Raw genomic sequence first — 20,815 nt, 5'->3', positions numbered from 1 at the left:
GTGAAGGAAAAGAAGAAGAAGAAAGCATATCAAAAGTTCCTGGCAAATTAGTCAGCTTTTACTCTTACAGAATACAGAGACAAATGTAAGAAAGCTAAACAGTGTGTAAAACTAGCTAAACAAAAGTCATGGGAGGACTTTGGCAAGAATATAGAAAATAAACATCAAGAAGGTGGCAAAATAAACAGATGTTGTAAGCACACCAGATGAAGGATGTCCAAGAAGTCTAATTTTCCATCCTTTTCTTTTTCTATCATGAAGATTGAAAGTTTATTTTTCACTTGGTTAGAATATAATAAATTTAGTTTAATCCTTTATCCAAGTGCGAGCAAACAAAGTTTGCACCTGAAAGTATCTTCAGGACTGGGGTAAGGCAGTATCTCCCATAATGCAAAACACATCTCCTTGCGGATATGTCTAATGTTATGCATTAAGGGAAGGGCCACTACCCAGACTAGTTTCGATCTTTATTGAGGTCTCTTCAGTGGGAGCCAGGCCCAAGTGGAGATACCAGGCAGAAGCATTAGCAGGTCATCTCTACCTATAGGAGTTGCCAATTGGTGTGCCACCTTAGATAGGAGTGTTGGTAGCTTGCTCCACCTTTGCAAGGAGCGCCCTGGTGTTGTAATACCTTACCCCAGTCCTGAAAATACTTTCAGGCACAAACTTTGTTTGCTCACATTTGGGTAAAGGATTGAACTAAATTTATTATATTCTAACCAAGTGAAAAATAAACTTTCAACATCTTCCTCTAAATCCAGAGTAATTTATTAAAAAGGTGGCACACCAATTGGCAACTCCTATAGGTAGAGATAACCTTGCTAATGCTTCTAACTGGTATCTCCACTTGGGCCTGACTCCCACTGAAGAGACCTCAATAAAGGTCGAAACTAGTCTGTGTAGTGGCCCTCCCTTAATACATAACATTAGACATATCTGCAAGGAGATGTGTTTTGCATTATGGGAGATACTGAGATAGGAGTGTTGGTAGTTTGCTCCACCTTTGCAAGGAGCGCCCTGGTGTTCTTGTACTACCTTACCCCAGTCCTGAAGATACTTTCAGGCGCAAACTTTGTTTGCTCACACTTGGATAAAGGATTAAACTAAATTTATTATTTTCTATCATGAAGTTGAAGCATGAGTGCTGGTTATTAATCTTGGTCAGGTAGGAGTATCTATAGATAGTAGACCCTCTCAGACCTATAGTCAACTGCATAGATGCTCCTACCTATCACCTCGCCAAATTCCTAGCTTGTCTCTTAATGGCTTATACAGACCACTTGTGATCTTCCATGAAAAAATTCATCAAAATTCCTAACCAAAATTAAAAATCTATCCCTACTGCTAAAGACATCATGATCAGTTTTTGACATCAATATGGAAGGTCAATCCATATTCACCAGTGTACCTCTTGTTGATACTCTCCAGCTATTTTCATAGGAGTTCCTTCAAACACTGGAACTGTTCAACTTTGTCATGCACTCAGGCTATTTCTTCTGCAGAAACCACCTCTCCAACAGATTGAGGGAACTGCTATAGGAAGACCTTTCTTCTGCATTAGCCAATTTCTACCTGGAACACATTGAAGACTTCATATTCTTATCAATACAACCTCAGCATTCCTTTTGGGTACTCTGTATTTATTTTGTTTTTGCCATCTAGCCTGAATTCTAATCAAGATTAACAATTTGCATCAACTTCTTGATGGAAACAGAAAAGGATAGAAAATTAACATCCTCTGCCACATACCCTACCTGGAGTACTGGAGTACTTATAACATCTCATCATCATCAAATTCCTGCCATGTACCCTCAAGGGGTGTACAGGATATGACAGTACAACATGAAAAATTTACATCATTACTAACTTCCTATCTACAATTTTTCTCCAAATCAGTCTGATACTTGTCAAGACTCCAACATTATCAGATCTTATATTTCTATCGTCTATCAGATATTATATTTCTATCGTCTAAGGCATTTTGTACCGTATCAATCCACCTATATCTTGGTCTTCCTATGGGTCGTTTTCCTGCCAACCTGGCAGAGAACACTTCTTTTGCTAATCTTTCCTCTCCCATTCTATTTAAGTGACCATACCACCTGGGATTAGCTCTGCTAACGCATTCCTGGATGCTGATAATGTCAAGTTCTTTCCTAATATCCTTGTTTTTAATATGATATTTCAATTGATGCCATCTGTTCATGCCTCAAATCTTTCTCAGGACTCTCATATCTGCGGTCTCTAGTCTTTGGTCAAGTGTTTTACTTCTGACCCAGCTCTCAGATCCATAAGTTAAAACGGGTTTGAACACTGTCTTGTATACTAATTTCTCTCTTATTCCATATGAATTTATTCAATTGACTTCCCACCATACCAGCTTTGTTGATTCTGTTGTCTATTTCTATATTTAATTTACCATCTTCAGTAAAAATCGTGCCTAAGTAACTGAAATGTTTTACTTGTTCCACAGGTTCTCCATTCACCACACAGTTGACATTTTCAATGATTCTGCCTATTTTCATTGTCTTTGTCTTTTTATTGCTGACCTTCATACCATATCTATTACAACAACTATTCAATTTAGTCAGAGAATCTTGCAGACTTGTAGCGGATTTATTTAGAAGTATAACATCATACGCATAAAGCAAGGAGCTGACATTAACATCTTCAATTTTGAAATCAGGTTTAATACCACTTTCCTTCATAATGTGATCCATATAGATAATGAATAACAGAGGAGATAATGTACATCCTTGTCTCACACCAGATTTAACATTAAACCATCTTCCTGTACTTCCTTCAATTCTAACTGCTGACTTGCAACTCAAATAAAGACGAATTGCTTGATATAATGCCCCATTGACACCATATAACTGCAGCGTATTGAATAGCTTCTCTCTTGGCACCTTGTCATATTCCTTTTCCAAATCGACAAAACTTAAATACAGATCTTTGTTATATTCCCATGCTTTCTCGACTGTTTGTCGTAAAGTGAAGATCTGATCCTGACAGCCTCTATTTGCTCTAAATCCAGCTTGTTCTTCACCAAGCTTCCACAATTCTTCTCAACCGTTTCTCAAGTACACTTGCATAGATCTTGTCAGGACCACTCAGTAGGGAAATACCTCTGTAATTCTCACATTCAGTTTTATTTCCCTTTTTATATATGTGCACTATGAGAGCTCGACTCCAATCATCGGGAATTCGTCCCTCAGTCCAGGCTTTCTGAACTATGCAGTGAAGCCACTATAAGACTTTTATACCACCTTACACTTCAGCATTTCTGGTCGAATATCATCTACTCCTGCTGCCTTTCCACATTTCAAGCCTTTGATGGGTTTTTCTACTTCAAGTATGGATATGTATTCCTGACTGCATGCCTGGTCAGTGTTTTTTATCACTGTGCTGTCATCACTGCTTGTTTCATTTAGCAGTTTTTCAAAGTAATTACTCCATACTTCAAGGATATCTTTTTCTCCTGTTTTCATGTCACCTTTATCATCTCTAACTCCTTTTACAGCACTCTTTCCTCCATTCCTAAGCTTCTTCAACAACCTCCAGAATATTTTGCCACCTTCTTGATATTTATTTTCTATATTCTTGCCAAAGTCCTCCCATGACTTTTGTTTAGCTAGTTTTACACACTGTTTAGCTTTCTTACATTTGTCTCTGTATTCTGTAAGAGTAAAAGCTGACTTATTTGCCAGGAACTTTTGATATGCTTTCTTCTTCTTCTTTTCCTTCACTGCCTCTTTAACTTCCTGTGTCCACCAGGGAGTTCGGATTTTTTTATCCTTGCACACAACCTCACCACATGCCTCTCTGGCAGAATCAATAAATGTTTTCTTCAGAGTTTGCCACTGAATCTCCAAGGTTTGATTCCTGTTCTCAAACTCTTTCATTTTCTTTTCAATAATCTTTCTGTATTTTAGTCTACAGTTCACATCTGAGAGCTGCTCAACTTTTATTCGCTTTAAAACTTTCTTACGTGTTATTCTTTTTCAATATGAAATTCAATTTTTTCCTGCTCAAGACTAAATAGTGATCACTTCCAATTTCAAATCCTCTGTACACTCTGGTGTCCTGCACCAGGGAGAAAACATCACTATCAACAATAACATAGTCAGTGAGACTTTTCTTATTCCTAGCCTCTTCTCTCCATGTGAATTTGTGCACATTTTTATGTTGGAACATGGTGTTAGTAATAACCAGTCCATGTCCTGAGCAGAAATCCAACAGATATTTGCGATTATTATTAGCTTTGCTCTTTTCTCCAAATTTTCCCAAAATATTTTTATATGTCTCACAATCATTTCCTATTCTGCTATTTAGATCCCAACAAGGACTAACTTTTCCTTTTTCATTGTGTGAGTTGCTTTTTCTAAAGCGTCAAAAAATTCCTTCACTTCTACCTTAGTAGAACCTTCTGTGGGACCATAGGCACAAATAAGTCTCATCGTCCAGTTCCCCATTCTCATATTTGCCCACATTACTCTACTTGAGACTGACTGCCATTCAAGAAGATTAGCCTCATATTTTGTGTTGAATACTATGGCTACTCCTTCTTTTCCTTGATTGTCATTGCCTGAATATAACATTTTGTATTTATTGTTCAGAAAGATCTCACCAGTTTTGGTCTTTTTTGTTTCAGTCACCCCTATTATGTCGATCTGGTACTTATCTAATTCCTCAGCTAGCTCCATTTCTTTGCCATTCAGGCTTCTTAAGTTGATAGTACCGATCTTTAACTCTGGTGATGTTGAGTTGGGGTTTGTTTTCAGATTTGTTCCAGTAGCTGACTTTTCGCTGGTCGCCCTGGTTCCCTGGTGAAAACAATGGGGGGGGGCCTTGTTTAACCGGGCGATGCCCCAGCCGGCATGAAATTTTGTCATGTTGTGCCATCATTTTTTATTTTGGTTTAACCAATAAGAATACAATTTGGTCGGCTAAATCCCAAATTGCCAGCCTATCCTCGTTCGTTCAGTATCAAAGTAGATACTCAACAGAGTACACCACAAGAAGGTGAGGATTGGACATTAGGTCAGAAGCTCTGGTCGGTTCTCCGCATTCCTTTAAAGGCTATGTGGAGGTCTCCTCTCAGTTATACAGCTTTGAACCTTAACATCTATTCATCAAAAACTTGCTTTTACAGACCATTACATACAACATAACTCAGCCTGGCATCCATCTCAACAAATTGACATCATTAAATCCATGCTTACCATAGCATATATCATTTTGCTCCAATCACCTCAAGGAAGATTGAACGCATTTATTTCAGATGGGTATCAGAAATTTGTATATGGGGGTGCAGTATTCCATAAGAGGAAGGTCACTTAATGATATTGTGATGGGTTTGACTAGTGATATGCAGCTGTTTGCAGACAATGCAAATTTGGGGAGAGCAATGGAGAGTCAAGCAGATGTTATGCTTTGGAGGAGGACGTGAATAGATTGCATGAATGATCAGGTAAGTAGAACTGTCAGTTTAATGTTGCAAAGTATAAGGTTTTGAAATTTGGTAAGCAACAATGGGATGCAAAGTATACACTTGGCAGGGAAACTTTAAAGGAAGTAGAGGAAATGAGAGATCTGGGGGTGATGGTGGACAAGGACCTGAAGTTCAGGGGCCACATTGCACAAATTGTGAAGACATCACATTGGATAATGGCAATGATACAGAGGACCTGACATGCAAAAATAAAGGTTATGATGCCATTGTATAAGGCCTTGATCAGGCCTCATATGGATTATTGTGCACAGATTTGGTCGCCAGGTTTTCATGGTGACAAGGATATGTTGTTGGAAAGGGCCTCCACAGAGGATTCACAAAGTTGGTCAGTCATAGCATCACATCACATCAGATAATTGCAATGATACAGAGGACCCTGACATTCAGAAATAAAGAGGTGTGTGATGTGATGTGATGTGCACAATATATGGATTATTGTGCACAGATTTGGTCACCGGGTTTGCATGATGACAAGTATATGATGGAAAGGGCCCACAGAAGATTCACAAAGGTGGTCAGTGGTCTTTGGAATGTGGAGCATGAGGGCAGATTGATAGAATGAAAAGTGCAAAACCTCATGAATAGGAGGAGAAGAAGGAGGGGGGGGGATATGATTGAGACATATATGCTATTCAGGGGTTGTTATCAGGTTGACATGGAAGAGATTTTTCATAGAATGAGAGAGGGACGGGGTAGTGGTGGGAGGGGTAGAACAAGAGGTCATTGCTGGAAACGTATGAAAAGAATGTGAGCAGAGGAATGAAAAGCAGGCTTGCTGGTGAGTAGAATGCATTTCTTGAGTGTGCTGTGAATGTAGTCACATTGAATCATTTTAAGGCATAGTTGGATGAGCATTATGTGCAATTGTGTGTACCTCCCACGATGAGTCTCTGATACCGTGGAGGTCGGATGTTAATAATAATACTTACAAGCTTGTCCCTAAGAACTTATCCAGTGAGTCCTACTTCCATACATCATGGGTATCTCTGAAGCATTTACAATTCTGTTGGAAAAGATACAGTTTAGTCCCTACATTCTTCCTTATAAACAAAATCTACTGTTTATCCTCCATGGAAAATAAACAGGTCTCTTTCTGGTCTTTACCTGGTCAAATGGGATTGCCTCTGCTCATACTTTGGACAAAGATGTTCTGTTCAAAAAATGACTGCAGAAACCCAGTCTTACATCACTTACAATAAGCTGTAAACTCTGGCCTGGCACAGCATGTAGCAGACACTGATCATAATATTCTCTAGCTAAATACATGACTGTTACATCAGCAGTTTTAATTTAAGCCATTGTTTAAAGAGTGTGCTAAAATACTTTTACACCACCCAAACTTAAATCAAAATGACTGTCTATCCATTGCAAAGATTTGGGAGAGTCTCATCCTGATAAATGGCAGGCAATAACTTTCTTCTCCCTGAGATTTTTTTTTCATGTTATATCATGCGATTTTAATTTCATTTATTTATAATTTTTTTTATTATTGTTAGTCTATTTCATTTATTTATTTTTAGTTTTAGTGTTATTTTATTTTGCAACCATCCATTGTAAGGTGGCACTCCAACATATGACTCACATCTGAAAAAAAAAGATTCCAGTGTTCTTGCTTCACCTTATGGATGTGCTTGTGCACTGATGATGCCCTCTTAGTTTTAGGCCAAAATATGTACAATGATAAAAATTATTGTTATTAATTCTTGTGAATATGTTTCTAATTATTATTATTATTATTATTATTACATAACACCTCGAGGGAGGGCATCTACTTTCCATCTCCATCAAGCCACTCGCATCTACTTACATCATTTACACCAACGCCATCTACTGCTGATGACCACTACTAGTATTTTCACAGACAATCACAAACGTCCATGCCCACGGCGGGATTTGAACCTGCAGCCTTTTGGCTAAAGAATGGATACGCTAACCACTTGGCCAACCAGGCTGGCATAATAATTCCTACTCAGCTTACATAATGCAGTCTCAAAAATCAATAAAATATTATAGATCACTTGTACAAGTAGACCTTCTGTGGTACTTCTTGGTTTTCATCTTCTGTAATTTGGAATGAACGAATGATTAACAATGGCCCAAACAGCTGAAATTTTTCCTGAATATACTACAGAATTCTGCGCTTAATTCTAAGACTGCTGTATCATTCTGGCATTAACATTCTTTCTATTATTAACAGCAGAACAGGTCTTGGTTACGATCCATTCCTAAACGAACTGTCCTAAAATACATCAGTGTAAAATTAACCTAATTATATAATGTGAGTCAATGGAAAATCAATGAGTTATGTTTCACCCACCTCTCAAAATTGACATAAGTAATATAATATAATTATTATATTTAAGGCTCTGACATAAATGCTATGAATGTAAAAACAGCAATTTTTATGAACATAAATCAATTAAATGTAATACAGTACAGTACAGTATAAAATAACTAGACTAAATTTAATTAAATCGCATTTTGTGCATTTACACTGTGATATGTTGCACCTACCTCAGTTTTTGCACTTGCTGCCTTGTCACTTAATTTCATGCTGTGGTACTGTTGTAATATGTTCATTAGCTGTTTCATTTTATCTGTATTTTTCATTATGGTACTTACTTAATAGAGGCAAATTCATACTTCTACACATTACGGCATGTCTGACCATCTTCCATTCTATGAATTACCTCCAATTTTTTTCTGAAACTGATAGATTTAAATGTCTTTTTAGCAACATTTTCACATTCACATGGTTTCCTTGCATTTCTCTTAAGAGACATGGAAGCCCTTATTTTATTAGTTTAATCAACCATTTTTAATTAAAACTCACAAATTGATACCTTTGAATAGTAGCCCAACAATAGTCCTCCAACAAGCAAACTGGATGCTCTTCTTTTCTTATCTCCAGTCTCCTCATCTCAATAGGCTTAGATGGGGATGGCTCTCATCTCTGATTGACTGTGCTATTTCTTTACATCATATCTTGTACAGAGGATGATCGGTTAAAAAACATAATCCGTTCAAAGACGATGTTCGCTACCCGAATTGTTCATTAACCAATCATCGATTTACCATAGATTTTTATGGGAATTTGATTAATTTGTTCTGGAGACCCAAAAAAATATAAATAAAAAATTATATAATTTCTTACTACATTTATTTATAATAACAATAATACATACATACACAGTCTTGCATTTTGATCAGTCATATTTTTTTTTTCATTTGTGGGGCATTAAAGAATCTGTCCAATGTCAATTGCTTTTCTCTCTTCTTCAGGATTTTTCGTAAGTGATTAATAGCATTGTCATTGTAGAGATTCCCAAGCCTATTGACCTCAACCTGGTTTGGGTGCCATTCTAAGACCATTGTTCTGTCATCCTCCCACTTCAAAAGATTTTTAATAGCAGATATCAGCATTGGTCCTCTTTCGTCTTCTTCTTTTTCAGAAGAAAACACATTATTATTATTATTATTATTATTATTATTATTATTATTATTATTATTATTATTAAAACAAGACCTCATGGAGTCAAAGACTCATCTAGGAGGTCCTTTTATCTTACACACACATCTCATCATACCATGTCTTAAACACATTCAAACTACTTGCAGACACCACGCTCTCAGGCAGGGCATTCCAATCACTCACAACTCTGCACGAAAAAAACCTGCCTCTCACTCCCTTACTCACACCCTTCTTATACAGTTTCCAGGGATGACCTCTGGTTCTCCCCTGATCTCCCACTATTCTCTGTAGAACTTCTCCACCATTGATCCTATAACAACCCCTTACCAACTTGTAGGTCTCTATCATATCTCCCCTCTTCCTTCTCTCGACGAGACTCTGCAAATTACATCTTTTCAATCTTTCCTCATACTCAACATTCCAGAGGTCAGAAACTACCTTAGTCATTCGCCTTTGGACCCTTTCCAACATCTCTTCATCCTTCCGAAAACCCGGTGACCAAATCTGGGCACAATAGTCCAAGTATGGCCTAATCAAAGCCTTATACATTGGAACAGGTATCTCCCTACTTCTACATGTCAGTGTCCTCCGCATCATTCCCAGAAGTCTTTGTGTTGTCTTCACAATTTTGGCGATGTGTCCCCTAAATTTTAGATCCTTATCCACTATCACCCCCAGATCTCTTATTTCCTCTACTTCCAACAATATATTCTCACCAAGCATAAATTCTGCATCCCATCTTTGTTTTCCAAATTTTAAAACCTTACATTTTGCAACATTGAACTCACATCCCCATTTGCTTTGTCATTGTAGAGTTTCACTGAGTTCTCACTGAGTTTCTTGGTGTTCTTCATTCAAGAGTTCTTGGAGTTGTTCTGTCATCAGATCATTTTCATGTTCCATTATGAGCTCTTGAATGTCATCTCCAATTCCAGATCTCTAGCAGCTGTCATAATTTCAGGGACATCATCTCTGTCTCCCCGAATGCAGGATGGACACAGCTTTCACCAAGCAGAATTCAACTGTTGTTGAGTGACTTCTGACCACGCCTTTTGAATCAGCTGGATTGCTTCGAGAATATAAAATTTTTCTTTCCAAAACGTTTTTAATGTCATCGTTGAGGAGAACTGGCATGCTTCAAAACACCGACGAAAGAGCATGCAAGTGTACAATTTCTTGAAACCCCCAATAACCTGATTGATTGGCTGAATCAACAAAGTGGTATTTGGAGGCAGAAACTGAACTGTCAGCCAGGGAAAGTCTTCCAGCAAATTATCTTCAAGGTCTTTTGGGTGTCCTGATGCATTGTCCAATAGCAACAGTGCTTTCAATGGCAATTCATTGGTCTTGATGCTTGGGGCACAAACTTTAAACAGACATTCTTTGAAAAGAACCTGCGTGACCCATGCCCTTTCATTCAATCTCCACATCACTGACAGTCTTTCTTTAATTATGGAATTTTTGTTGAATGCTCTAGGGTTCTGTTTAAGCAGTTTAAGCTTCATATCACCACTAGTGTTAGCTCCCAAAAGTAACTTCAATTTGTCTTTCATGGGTTTATGTCCAGTAATATTTTTCTCATCTTTCGTGATGTAGGTACAGTTCAGCATGCGCTTCCAAAATAAACCAGTTTCATCACAATTGAAAATTTGTTGTGGACAATATCCTTCTTTTTTAATGAATTCTTGAAATTTGAGACAGAGCTTCTCAGCTTCTTCTTTATCTGCACTAGCAGACTCACCGTGCATTACCACATGTTTAATGCCAGATCTCCTTCTTAACTTTGCAAACCATCCAGTGGTAGCCTTGAATTCTATCTCCTCATGTGACGAACGTGGAGTTTGTTTCTTTAGTTCTTCAAAAATTTCTCTAGCCTTCTCTTGAATGATAGTCATACTAGTCACATCTCTTTTCATTTCCCTTTCTTTTATCCAAACTAAAAGCAATCTCTCCATTTTTTCATGGATGGCACATCTTTGTTTCTCAGATGTGATTTTTGTTACTCCTTTAATTGCTTGAGTCTTCTTGATTATATCTTTCTTAGCTAAGATGGTGCCTACTGTAGACCTGTTCAAGCCATACTGCCTAGCAACATCAGACATCTTCTGCCCACTCTCTACCTTGGCTATTATCTCTTGCTTGGTTTCTATGGTGAGCACAGTTCTTGACACTCCACTCTTTTTAGGCACCATAATATTATCAGTTTTTTTTTTTTTTAAATAAATTCAGAAAAACACTTACAAAAATTCAGAGAACAGAAATCAACTAGTGCACAAAAAGGTTATGTATACAATTGTCAAAGTCTCCTTCCAGAAACCCTTCATAGATGGCAGTAAAATATAGTTCTACAAATCTTACACACAGCGTCGCTTCTTCTTGTGTTTGTTCTGTGAGGTGTTCGTTATCTGAACATGTGTTTGTTGTCCGAACATAAAAATCTTTCGCGAAAGTGTTCGTTGTCCAATTTTTTCACAGTCCAAACTTCGTTAACTGATCACCCACTGTATATATAGTTGTGCATTTTTTTAAAAAAATAATTTTTAATATTTTTAGTCTTCTAGTTTCAAAACATAAAGGGTAGCCTTCATAAACTGAAGGCTACCTGTAAAGAATCTTTGGTTTACAATGTATATTTAACCTTCTCCCGCAAACTTTCCACACTGGGTGCTAACAGTGACACTGCTTAATAACTTACTGAAGTTCCAAGAAGGAGAGATCTAGCTGAGAAAATTGCATATGGTTTTCTTTCAGTAAATACCATACCTTTACAAAGGGAGACATTTTAAGATCAGAGACCAGTCTGTGACATCTATTACAGACCATATAATGCATATTCTACTGGAACAGAAGAATATGTATTTTACAGCTGCTCTCTTTTCCTGCATAATTGAAACAGACTATGTAATGTGTTGGGTATTTGATTACTTACAGTAGAAGAGTTATTTTTTGCAATATCTATCAGCAATTGAAAAGAAGTTTGATATTTATTATTAATGAGTTAAAATATCATTTATGGAAAGTTAAGAAACAAACATGGTTTTGAAAACTAGCTACAAATGAATGATTTACAATATTGCATTATGGAAATTCGATTGTTTAGTCCAGTGACATCTATATTTAGAAAGAAGCATTATAGTAAAATTTACCAAATTTTTATCAACTTTAATAATTAACTAGGCTTGACTCACAGACTTTTTTATTCATTGAAACTGAATGTTTCTCTAATATGGCCAACGGCATCTTCAGGAAGACATTTAACACAAACAAAAAAAAAACTTCAAACATTTTCCAACAGCTGCTGTTTCTATAAATTAAAAAATATTTAGAGTATTTTTCAATTTATAGGAATGCAAGATAGTCCAGCCTCCTGATCATGAAAGACTATTGCACTTAGTAATTTTTATTTTTATTTTGTATGATGATGCAACGGCCGTGAGCCCCTTTTATGGGGAGGTACAGCACCATCTCAATCTCCCCTATTTTTATCCAGGCTTGGGACCAGCATAGCTGATAAATCAGACCTGTGGTTGGAGAGACCATCTTAAGTATTCTTGACTGTAATCCATGTGTCTGTTCACGAGGACAATTTGCCTGTTCTTCGGGACAAAAAACCTGAGTTTCCATGTGAAAAAAAATATCTACCTCCATATGGGACTGGCTAACTCATTGAAAGAGACCAGGTAAAGGTTCCTCACATCACGGACAGGAATCAAACCCAGGTCTTTCCGACCAAAGGGCTTCGTCTATACTGACTGAGCTACGGAGGCTCATTGCACTTAGTAATAAATGGAGTGAATAGTTTAAACCTCACATTGGTGTTATTTTGAGTCTACTGTACACTTCACATCCATATTTTAGTCAACATTTACATATATCATGGCCAGTGGGAATTAAATTGAGATTTGAAATTGGATACAGATGCAAAATATCATTAGATGAAAGTTTAAAAAAATTAAATTTCAAAAAAGTAGTGTACATTCAAATTGTGGAGCAGGTCTTTAGATACCCTCCTTGGCGTTGTTCAAATGTCATGTACATGAGTTGCTTTGCTTATGCAAGTTACTTTCACTTTGATTTGGCATGGGAACATTTTTCAGGTCACTTCAGGCATCCAATGAGCATGGGTGGTGATCTCCCACTGGATGATGAAACTTTTCTCCTGCATAAATGCATTCATAAACATCTATTGCCAGTGGGATTTGTACCTGCAGCCTGTTGGTTGGATAGTGGACACACTGTCCATTTTGGCCAACAAAAGAATGAAGAAATAATATTATTTAATATGCATTTTTAGATGTGTGTTTGTGTAAATGAGAGAGGTGACAAGAAATAATAAACAATGATTTATCCTAATATTTTATTTATTTATTTTATTGATTAGGATTGTAACAGATGAATTGACTCCTCAAGAAATGGTTGGAAGACTGATTCACACTTATATTCCAGAAGCTTCTTGTTCAAGAGTTACACCTAATGAAATATCATTTGTGTTGCCTCTAGAACAAACCAACAAATTCTGTGTTCTCTTTGAATCAATTGAGGAAGAAATAAAAAAAGAATCTTCTGGTATAAAAAGTTATGGTGTGTCCATGACAACACTTGAAGAAGTATTTTTGAAACTAGGAGAAGAAGAAGAAGAAGAAAGGGAAACAGAAGATGAATGCATAAATGAAGAATATGTGTATAGTGATAATATTCCTGTAGTTAATGTTTCTAATAATTATTTGACTAAAGAAACTGGCAATTTATGGTGGCAAAAGTTTTTAGCTTTTTTGAAACTTCGACTTCTGCTCTTTTATCGGACCCCTATGCATGTTTTCCCAATTGTTATTTTCCCTGTTATTATTGTGATTTTATCCAATTATTTAATGAAGAGTATGGGGACAAAAACGAAGTCAGCATTGATTTCTTTTACTCCTGACTTATATCCTGAAAAGGCTTTCTATTTATGGAACCCAAAAAGTAAGAAAAAGAAATGTTTCTAATTTATGTCATTTCACAAATGAATTTTCTTTTTTATGCTTATTATTATATATTATGTATCTTTAGAACATAATATATAATAGCTGAAATTAAGAATATATATTTCAAGTTGATGTACTGCTTTTAACATATGATATGCATGTGAAATAGTACAGCAATTTATCCAGAACTCAAAACATTTTTTATATTTTTTATATTGGTGGAGATTCCTAAACATTTCCAGAATTAAGTGATATTGGTGATTGTTGTATGGGTATGGTATTGATTGCAACATGTGTAGATGTTCATCTGAGGTTTTGCAGTATAATGTACAGCATCAAAGGAACAAAAAAGATAAGACATTTATTTATTTAATTGCCAGGTGCAAAAAAATGCCAGCTGGTGATTTGCTAGAAGGTTTGTGCAAAGAAGGCTCCCAGTTCAGATAAGTTTTTTGACTAATTAATTGTAAATAAGTGTGTGTTTATATGTAGCGGTTGCAGTAGAAGTTATGCTCTTGCAGTGTTTACAAAATCGTTGAACTTAGAGGGGGGGGGGATATAGTAACTGGCAAAGGAAAGATGGCAGCAGCAGCTTTGTCTTTACAAGAGTTTAATTTTGATTTTAGTCATTTTGGAAAATGCGAGGTGAAATATATGTATTCATTAGATTATGTAGATAAATTATGGATATTTAAGGCAGATGGAAGGAGAATGTGTACAAAGTGTGATCTGAATCAGGACTTGAGGGGCAGTAACATATTGGTAATTCTCGTGGAAAGGCTTTGACGTTGGTTATGCATTTTTACTAAATAGCTTAAGGAAATTACAATGTATATACTAGTATATGTTGTAATTTCCTTAAGCTATTTAGTAAAAATAACATATTGGTAACTGAAGGTGTTAGTAGCCAGAAGGATGAATGCTCGTCTGATAACAAAGAGAGACAGTGTAAAAGAGCAGAGAAAAATTGGTAAAAAAAAAAAAGTTTTGAAAAAGCGAACAAGCGATCTGCTGAGCGTAACAATTGTTAATAGTAAGAATGTGAATGCAATATGATTGTAGCTCTGAGGTTCTGAGATGGCTCGAGGAAAGTATGGAGAAGTCACATCTAATAAATGGTATCAGTGAAACTTATTACAGGAAACTTATCCAGGAATGAGCTGTTATATTTGTATACAAATGCTAGAAGTCAAGAAACAAGGGAAATTAAATGGTTGCATTGGTTGAGTTTGTTCACCCAGAAATTGTTGGTATAAGTCAGACATGGTTGGATGATATTCTGACAGGATTAGAGATGGAAGGTTTTGATGCATTTCATGAAGATAGGAAGGGTACAAAGGGAGGTGGATTGCTATTGATTGGACACAGCATGAAAAAGGTTGATGCTCCAAGAGGATGTGAATGCATGTGTAGATAAAACAAAGCAAAAGGAATGACCTGAGTTGTAGGGAAAACAATTGGATTTGAAAAGAGTTTTGAGATGGTGAGAGTTTATTTTTCACTTGGTTAGACTATAATAAGTTTAGTTTAATCCTTTATCCAAGTGCGAGCAAACAAAGTTTGCACCTGAAAGTATCTTCAGGACTTGGGTAAGGTAGTGCAACACCAGGCAACTCGTTGCAAAGGTGGAGAAAGATCTCATCACTCCTATCTTAGTATCTCCCATAATGCAAAGCACATCTCCTTGCGGATATGTGTAATGCTGTGCATTAAGGCAATGGCCACTACCCATACCAGTTTTGACCTTTATTGAGGTCTTGTCAGTGGGAGCCAGGCCCAGTAGTGGAGATACAAAGGCAGAAGCAACGAGAGGTCATCCTAACCTATAGGAGTTGCCAAAGGGTGTGCAACCTTATTATTAAATTAATCCGGATTCAGAGAAAGATGTTGAGAGTTTATTTTTCACTTGGTTAAACTATAATAAGTTTAGTTTAATCCTTTATCCAAGTGCGAGCAAACAAAGTTTGCACCTGAAAGTATCTTTGGGACAGTGCAACACCAGGCAACTCGTTGCAAAGGTTGCACACCCTTTGGCAACTCCTATAGGTTAGGATGACCTCTCATTGCTTCTGCCTTTGTATCTCCACTACTGGGCCTGGCTCCCACTGACGAGACCTCAATAAAGGTCGAAACCGGTATGGGTAGTGGCCCTTGCCTTAATGCACAGCATCACACATATCCGCAAAGAGATGTGCTTTGCATTATGGGAGATACTGAGATAGGAGTCATTAGAGCTTTCTCCACCTTTGCAACGAGTTGCTTAGTGTTGCACTACCTTACCCCAGTCCTGAAGATACTTTCAGGCACAAACTTTGTTTGCTTGCACTTGGATAAAGGATTAAACTAAACTTATTATAGTCTAACCAAGTGAAAAATAAACTCTCAACATCTTTCTCTGAATCCGGAGTAATTTAATAATAAGGTTGCACACCCTTTGGCAACTCCTGTAGGTTAGGATGACCTCTCGCTGCTTCTGCCTTTGTATCTCCACTACTGGGCCTGGCTCCCACTGACAAGACCTCAATAAAGGTCGAAACCGGTATGGGTAGTGGCCCTTGCCTTAATGCACAGCATTACACATATCCACAAGGAGATGTGCTTTGCATTATAGGAGATACTGAGATAGGAGTGATGAGAGCTTTCTCCACCTTTGCGATGAGTTGCCTGGTGTTGCACTACCTTACCCCAGTCCTGAAGATTCTTTCAGGTGCAAACGTTGTTTGCTCGCACTTGGATAAAGGATTAAACTAAACTTATTATAGTTTTGAGATGGCTTGAGGAAAGTATGAAGTCACATCTAATAAATGGTATCAGTGAAACTTATTATAGATCAAGGAATGAGCTGTTATATTTGTATACAAATGCTAGAAGTCAAGAAACAAGGGAAATGAAATGGTTACATTGGTTGAGTTTGTTCACCCAGAAATTGTTGGTATAAGTCAGACATGTGTTGGATGACATTCTGACAGGATTGAGATGGAAGGATATGATGTATTTCGTGAAGATAGGAAAGGTAAAAAGGGAGGTGGAGTGCTGTTGATGATAGAAAAAGAGTTATATCCAAGCAATGTAGAAATTCAAAGGAGAAATAGTGGCAGTGGTTTTGAGGCAGTATGGTATGAGATAGAGGTGAATAGAATGAAATACTTTGTTGCATGTTGCTAGAGACCTGGTAGTGTGAAGGATAGTGACCAGGAAATGTATAAGCAAATTAGCCAAGCAAATGGGAAAAGGGTGGTCATTATGGGTGATTTCAATTACAGCAGTATAGATTGGGATAACAAAATAGCAACTGGCTTGAGTTTTTGAGGAACAACTACCTCAGGCAGTATGTAACAGGGGATACACAAGGATTGAAGGACTTGGATTTGATCATCTCGTCAGAGGATGTTATTATAAATACGGTGTCAAATCTCTTTCCAGTTGGTGAGAGTGACCATGAAGTGATTACCTGGGTGGTTGCCAACCATGTGAGGACATCTGTGAGGAAAATATATATATATGGAAGTACAAGGCTGGTGATTATGAGAAGCTTAGGAGACAGATTGCTGCTGTAGCATAGAATGAGGAGTTGGGTGAAAAGAAGATCAGTACTGTTTGGGTGCTATTCAAGGACTATCCAGTAGACGGAATGTCTGAATGTTCCAAAGGTCAGATGGTTAAATGAATTAGATGTGGAATGGATGAATGAAGAGAATTAAGCATGCAATACAGAGAAAAAAAAGGCATTATGGAAGCAACATAAGATGTGTGGTAATTAATCGATTTCATGAGGAATAGAAAGAACAGGCAAGGAGGGTGACTGAGAATGGCAATGGAGATGCCATTTCAATGTTGCAAAATTTGTTTAATATGAGTCTTACAGTGGGTCAAGTCCCAAAGAAGTGGAAGGAAGGCAAGACAGTGCTGCTTCATAAAGGATGTAACTTGAAGTCACACATCAAATTATAAATCCATCTCTGTGTCAGGTTTTGTGGTTAAAGTGTTGAAAAGATGAGAGAATTGGGATCTTGAATTGGGTTGACAACCATGATATTGTCTTTTATGGACAGCACATATTTGCTAAAGAGAGGTGTCAGGTTTTAGTAATCTACTTACTTATTGTCCGTGCAGTTAGTCAAGTGGCTATGTGCTTTGCAACCATATGTCTGGGGAAGGAGTGTCCTAGGTTCGATTCCCGTCAACGACATGAAGGGCTTAAGAATTTTCCTCAGCCATAGCCAAGTTAGCCGGTTTTGGGCATGGACAGCAGGGTTTTTTCTCCAGTTTATCCTGGGTTTTTCGTCCTGCAAAGCAGGCAAACCAGCCCCGTGAACACACGCTTCGACAGACGCGGGATACTACTGGGAATAAGGAGCAACCAACCTATTCCGCGGGATTGTTGGTTAAGGAAGCTTATGCTGTAAAATGTTTAGGCCTGTGCAAAAGCATGACATGCGATGCCAATGATGATGATGACTTACTTATCACAATAAGGTGACAGCAGCATTGGATGTGGGAGATGGATTTACAGTAGTATACTTAGACTTTGCGGCTTTTGATAGATTAATGCATGACAAGTTGATAGCCAAATTAGATTGGATGGGAGTTGAATATTAGACTAGTGCATTGGATTGGAGATTGGTTGCCTGACAGGTATCAACACGTTGTATATGGGGGAGCAATATCCCCCATACTGCTTTCCAGAAGAGAAAAGTCACTAGTGGTGTTCCTCAGGGGTCTGTATTTGGGCCATTGCTGTTTAACCTGTATATTAATGATTTTGGGGAAGATTTGAATGGTGATATATACAGCTCTTTCCAGATTATGTAAAGTTGGGATGAATTTTGAGGAGTAGAGCAGATTATGGCCTTATTAGAAGACTTGAATAGACTTAATGAATAAGAATGGCAGTGAGGATGCCATTTCAATATTGCAAAATGTAAGGTTTTAAAATTTGGAAAACAAAGATGGGATGTAGAATTTACTCTTGAGGATATATTGTTGTAGGTAGAGGAAATAAGAGATCTTGAGGATGATGGTTGGATAAGGATCTAAAATTTAGAGGACACATTGCCAAAATTGTGAGGTCAACACAAGGAATTCTGGGAATGATGCAGAGGACACTGACTTGTAGAAGTAATGAGATTCTTGTTCCATTGTATAAGGTCTTGATTAAACCACATATGGACTAGTGTGAACAGATGTCATCACCTGGTTTTCTAAAGGATGGAGAGATGTTGGAAAGGGTCCAGAGGCAATTGACTAAGGTAGTTTCTGATCTCCAGAATGTTGAGCATGAAGAAAGATTGACATGCAGTTTGCTGAGTCTAATGTATAGGAGGAAGTGGGGTGATATGATAGAGATGTACAAGTTAGTTATGGGTTGTTATATGATTAACGTTGAAGAGGTTTTTCATAAAATAGTGAAAGATTAGGGGGCAAATAAGAGGTCATCCCTGGAAGCTGTATAAGGAGTGAGAAGCAGGTTTTTTGCATGCAGAGTTGTGGATGATTAGAATGAATGCATTGCCTGAGAACATGATGTGTGCAAAGAATTTGAACATGTTTAAATTATTTGTGTATTACAAAAAGGACCTCCTAGATGAGTCTGACTCTGTGGGATCTTAGGATAATAATATTAATGATGCACTATGTCATTCAACTATTTCAACTCACAAGTTTCTGACTCAAAAGAACATCATAGTCATACCTCACCCATCCTTATCACTAAATTTGGTCCTTTCGTGACTTATTTTTATTCCCTAAGCTAAAATCTGTACATAAAGGATGAAGGCTTCTAGATGTAAATGAAATTAAACAGAATGTAATAGAGCATCTCAAAGCCATTCCTTAAGAAAAGTTCTAGAGATGCTTCCAAAAGTTAGAAAAATGCTGAGAATGCTATTAAGGCAAGAGGAGAATATTTTGAAGGAATAAATTCCTATAACTCATAAGTTTTTGCATATATTTGAAATAAATTATGTCCTGGAACTTTTTAATAGACCTTGTGTACATGTTGACCAACCAAGATTGCAGCCTGGTTAGCTGAACTTCTGTATACACTAATGATCTAATGGATTGATAATGACTGCTTATTATTGAAAGAAGAAAAAAAATTCTTCATTGTCAGTGACTTCACCAGACTGGATCATTTTTCAACATAGTGTCCAGATCTCAGTGGGATAATCACATAATAATAATAATAATAATAATAATGAAAGTTTATCAACCGTAGGGAGGATTATGAGCTTTTTACAGAAATCAGAGAGCAGGAAAATCTCACTCCGTGCTTCAGTTATGAGATTAAAAGATAGTGATGATATTAGAGTATAAGCCTTGTAAAATTCGCAAAATTCACTTTAAATAAGGCATAATTTTCATATTTCCTTTCATGTTAGTCTCATATTAAGCTGCCTGTTATTTCCTTTCATGTTAGCCAAATTAAGCTACCTTTCACAGCTTAATTTGGCTTCTCAGGAAACCTTACTGCTTGTGATGGGACAGTTAATCCTGTCTGCATATCTCTAATTCTTTTCTCTCATCCACCTAATTTTTTGTTTGTTTGTTTGTTTAGTTTCACATTTGCTTCTGAAGAACTAATACCTGGTTTTTCCATTCAGTTGTTTCCGACCTTAGGTGACTTTGTAGGCATTGGCCACGAAATATTCGTGGTGAGATTTTTACAGGGTAGTTCACCATTGCTCCCCCCCCCTCATTTTATCCGTGCTCGTGACCAGCATATGGCTGGGACGTATTCATGACAGTAATCCATGTGTATTCACAGGGCCAGTTTGCTTGTTCTGGGGGATGAAAAACCCGAGTTTCCAGGTGAAAAAAACCCCTACCTCCGTATGAGACTGGTTAACTCACCTTTAGTTTAAA

At 37.2% G+C, this 20,815-nt stretch overlaps 1 protein-coding gene across 1 annotated transcript in view; it reads left to right on the top strand.

The window, feature by feature from the left end:
• LOC150092928 (cholesterol transporter ABCA5-like) overlaps positions 1-20,815 on the top strand; it is a 640,434-nt gene that overhangs the window by 329,946 nt on the left and 289,673 nt on the right. The window contains exon 14 of the mRNA XM_090414108.1: positions 13,369-13,949. Coding sequence (XP_090270234.1) covers positions 13,369-13,949 — 581 coding nt within the window. The remainder of the gene's footprint in view (positions 1-13,368; positions 13,950-20,815) is intronic.

The sequence above is a fragment of the Typopeltis vanoorti genome, chromosome 24 (assembly GCF_054136105.1).
Source record: "Typopeltis vanoorti isolate ZY-2024b chromosome 24, IOZ_Tvanoo_1.0, whole genome shotgun sequence".
NCBI classification, from domain to species: domain Eukaryota; kingdom Metazoa; phylum Arthropoda; class Arachnida; order Uropygi; family Thelyphonidae; genus Typopeltis; species Typopeltis vanoorti.
This window is presented reverse-complemented; position numbering and strand designations above follow the sequence as displayed.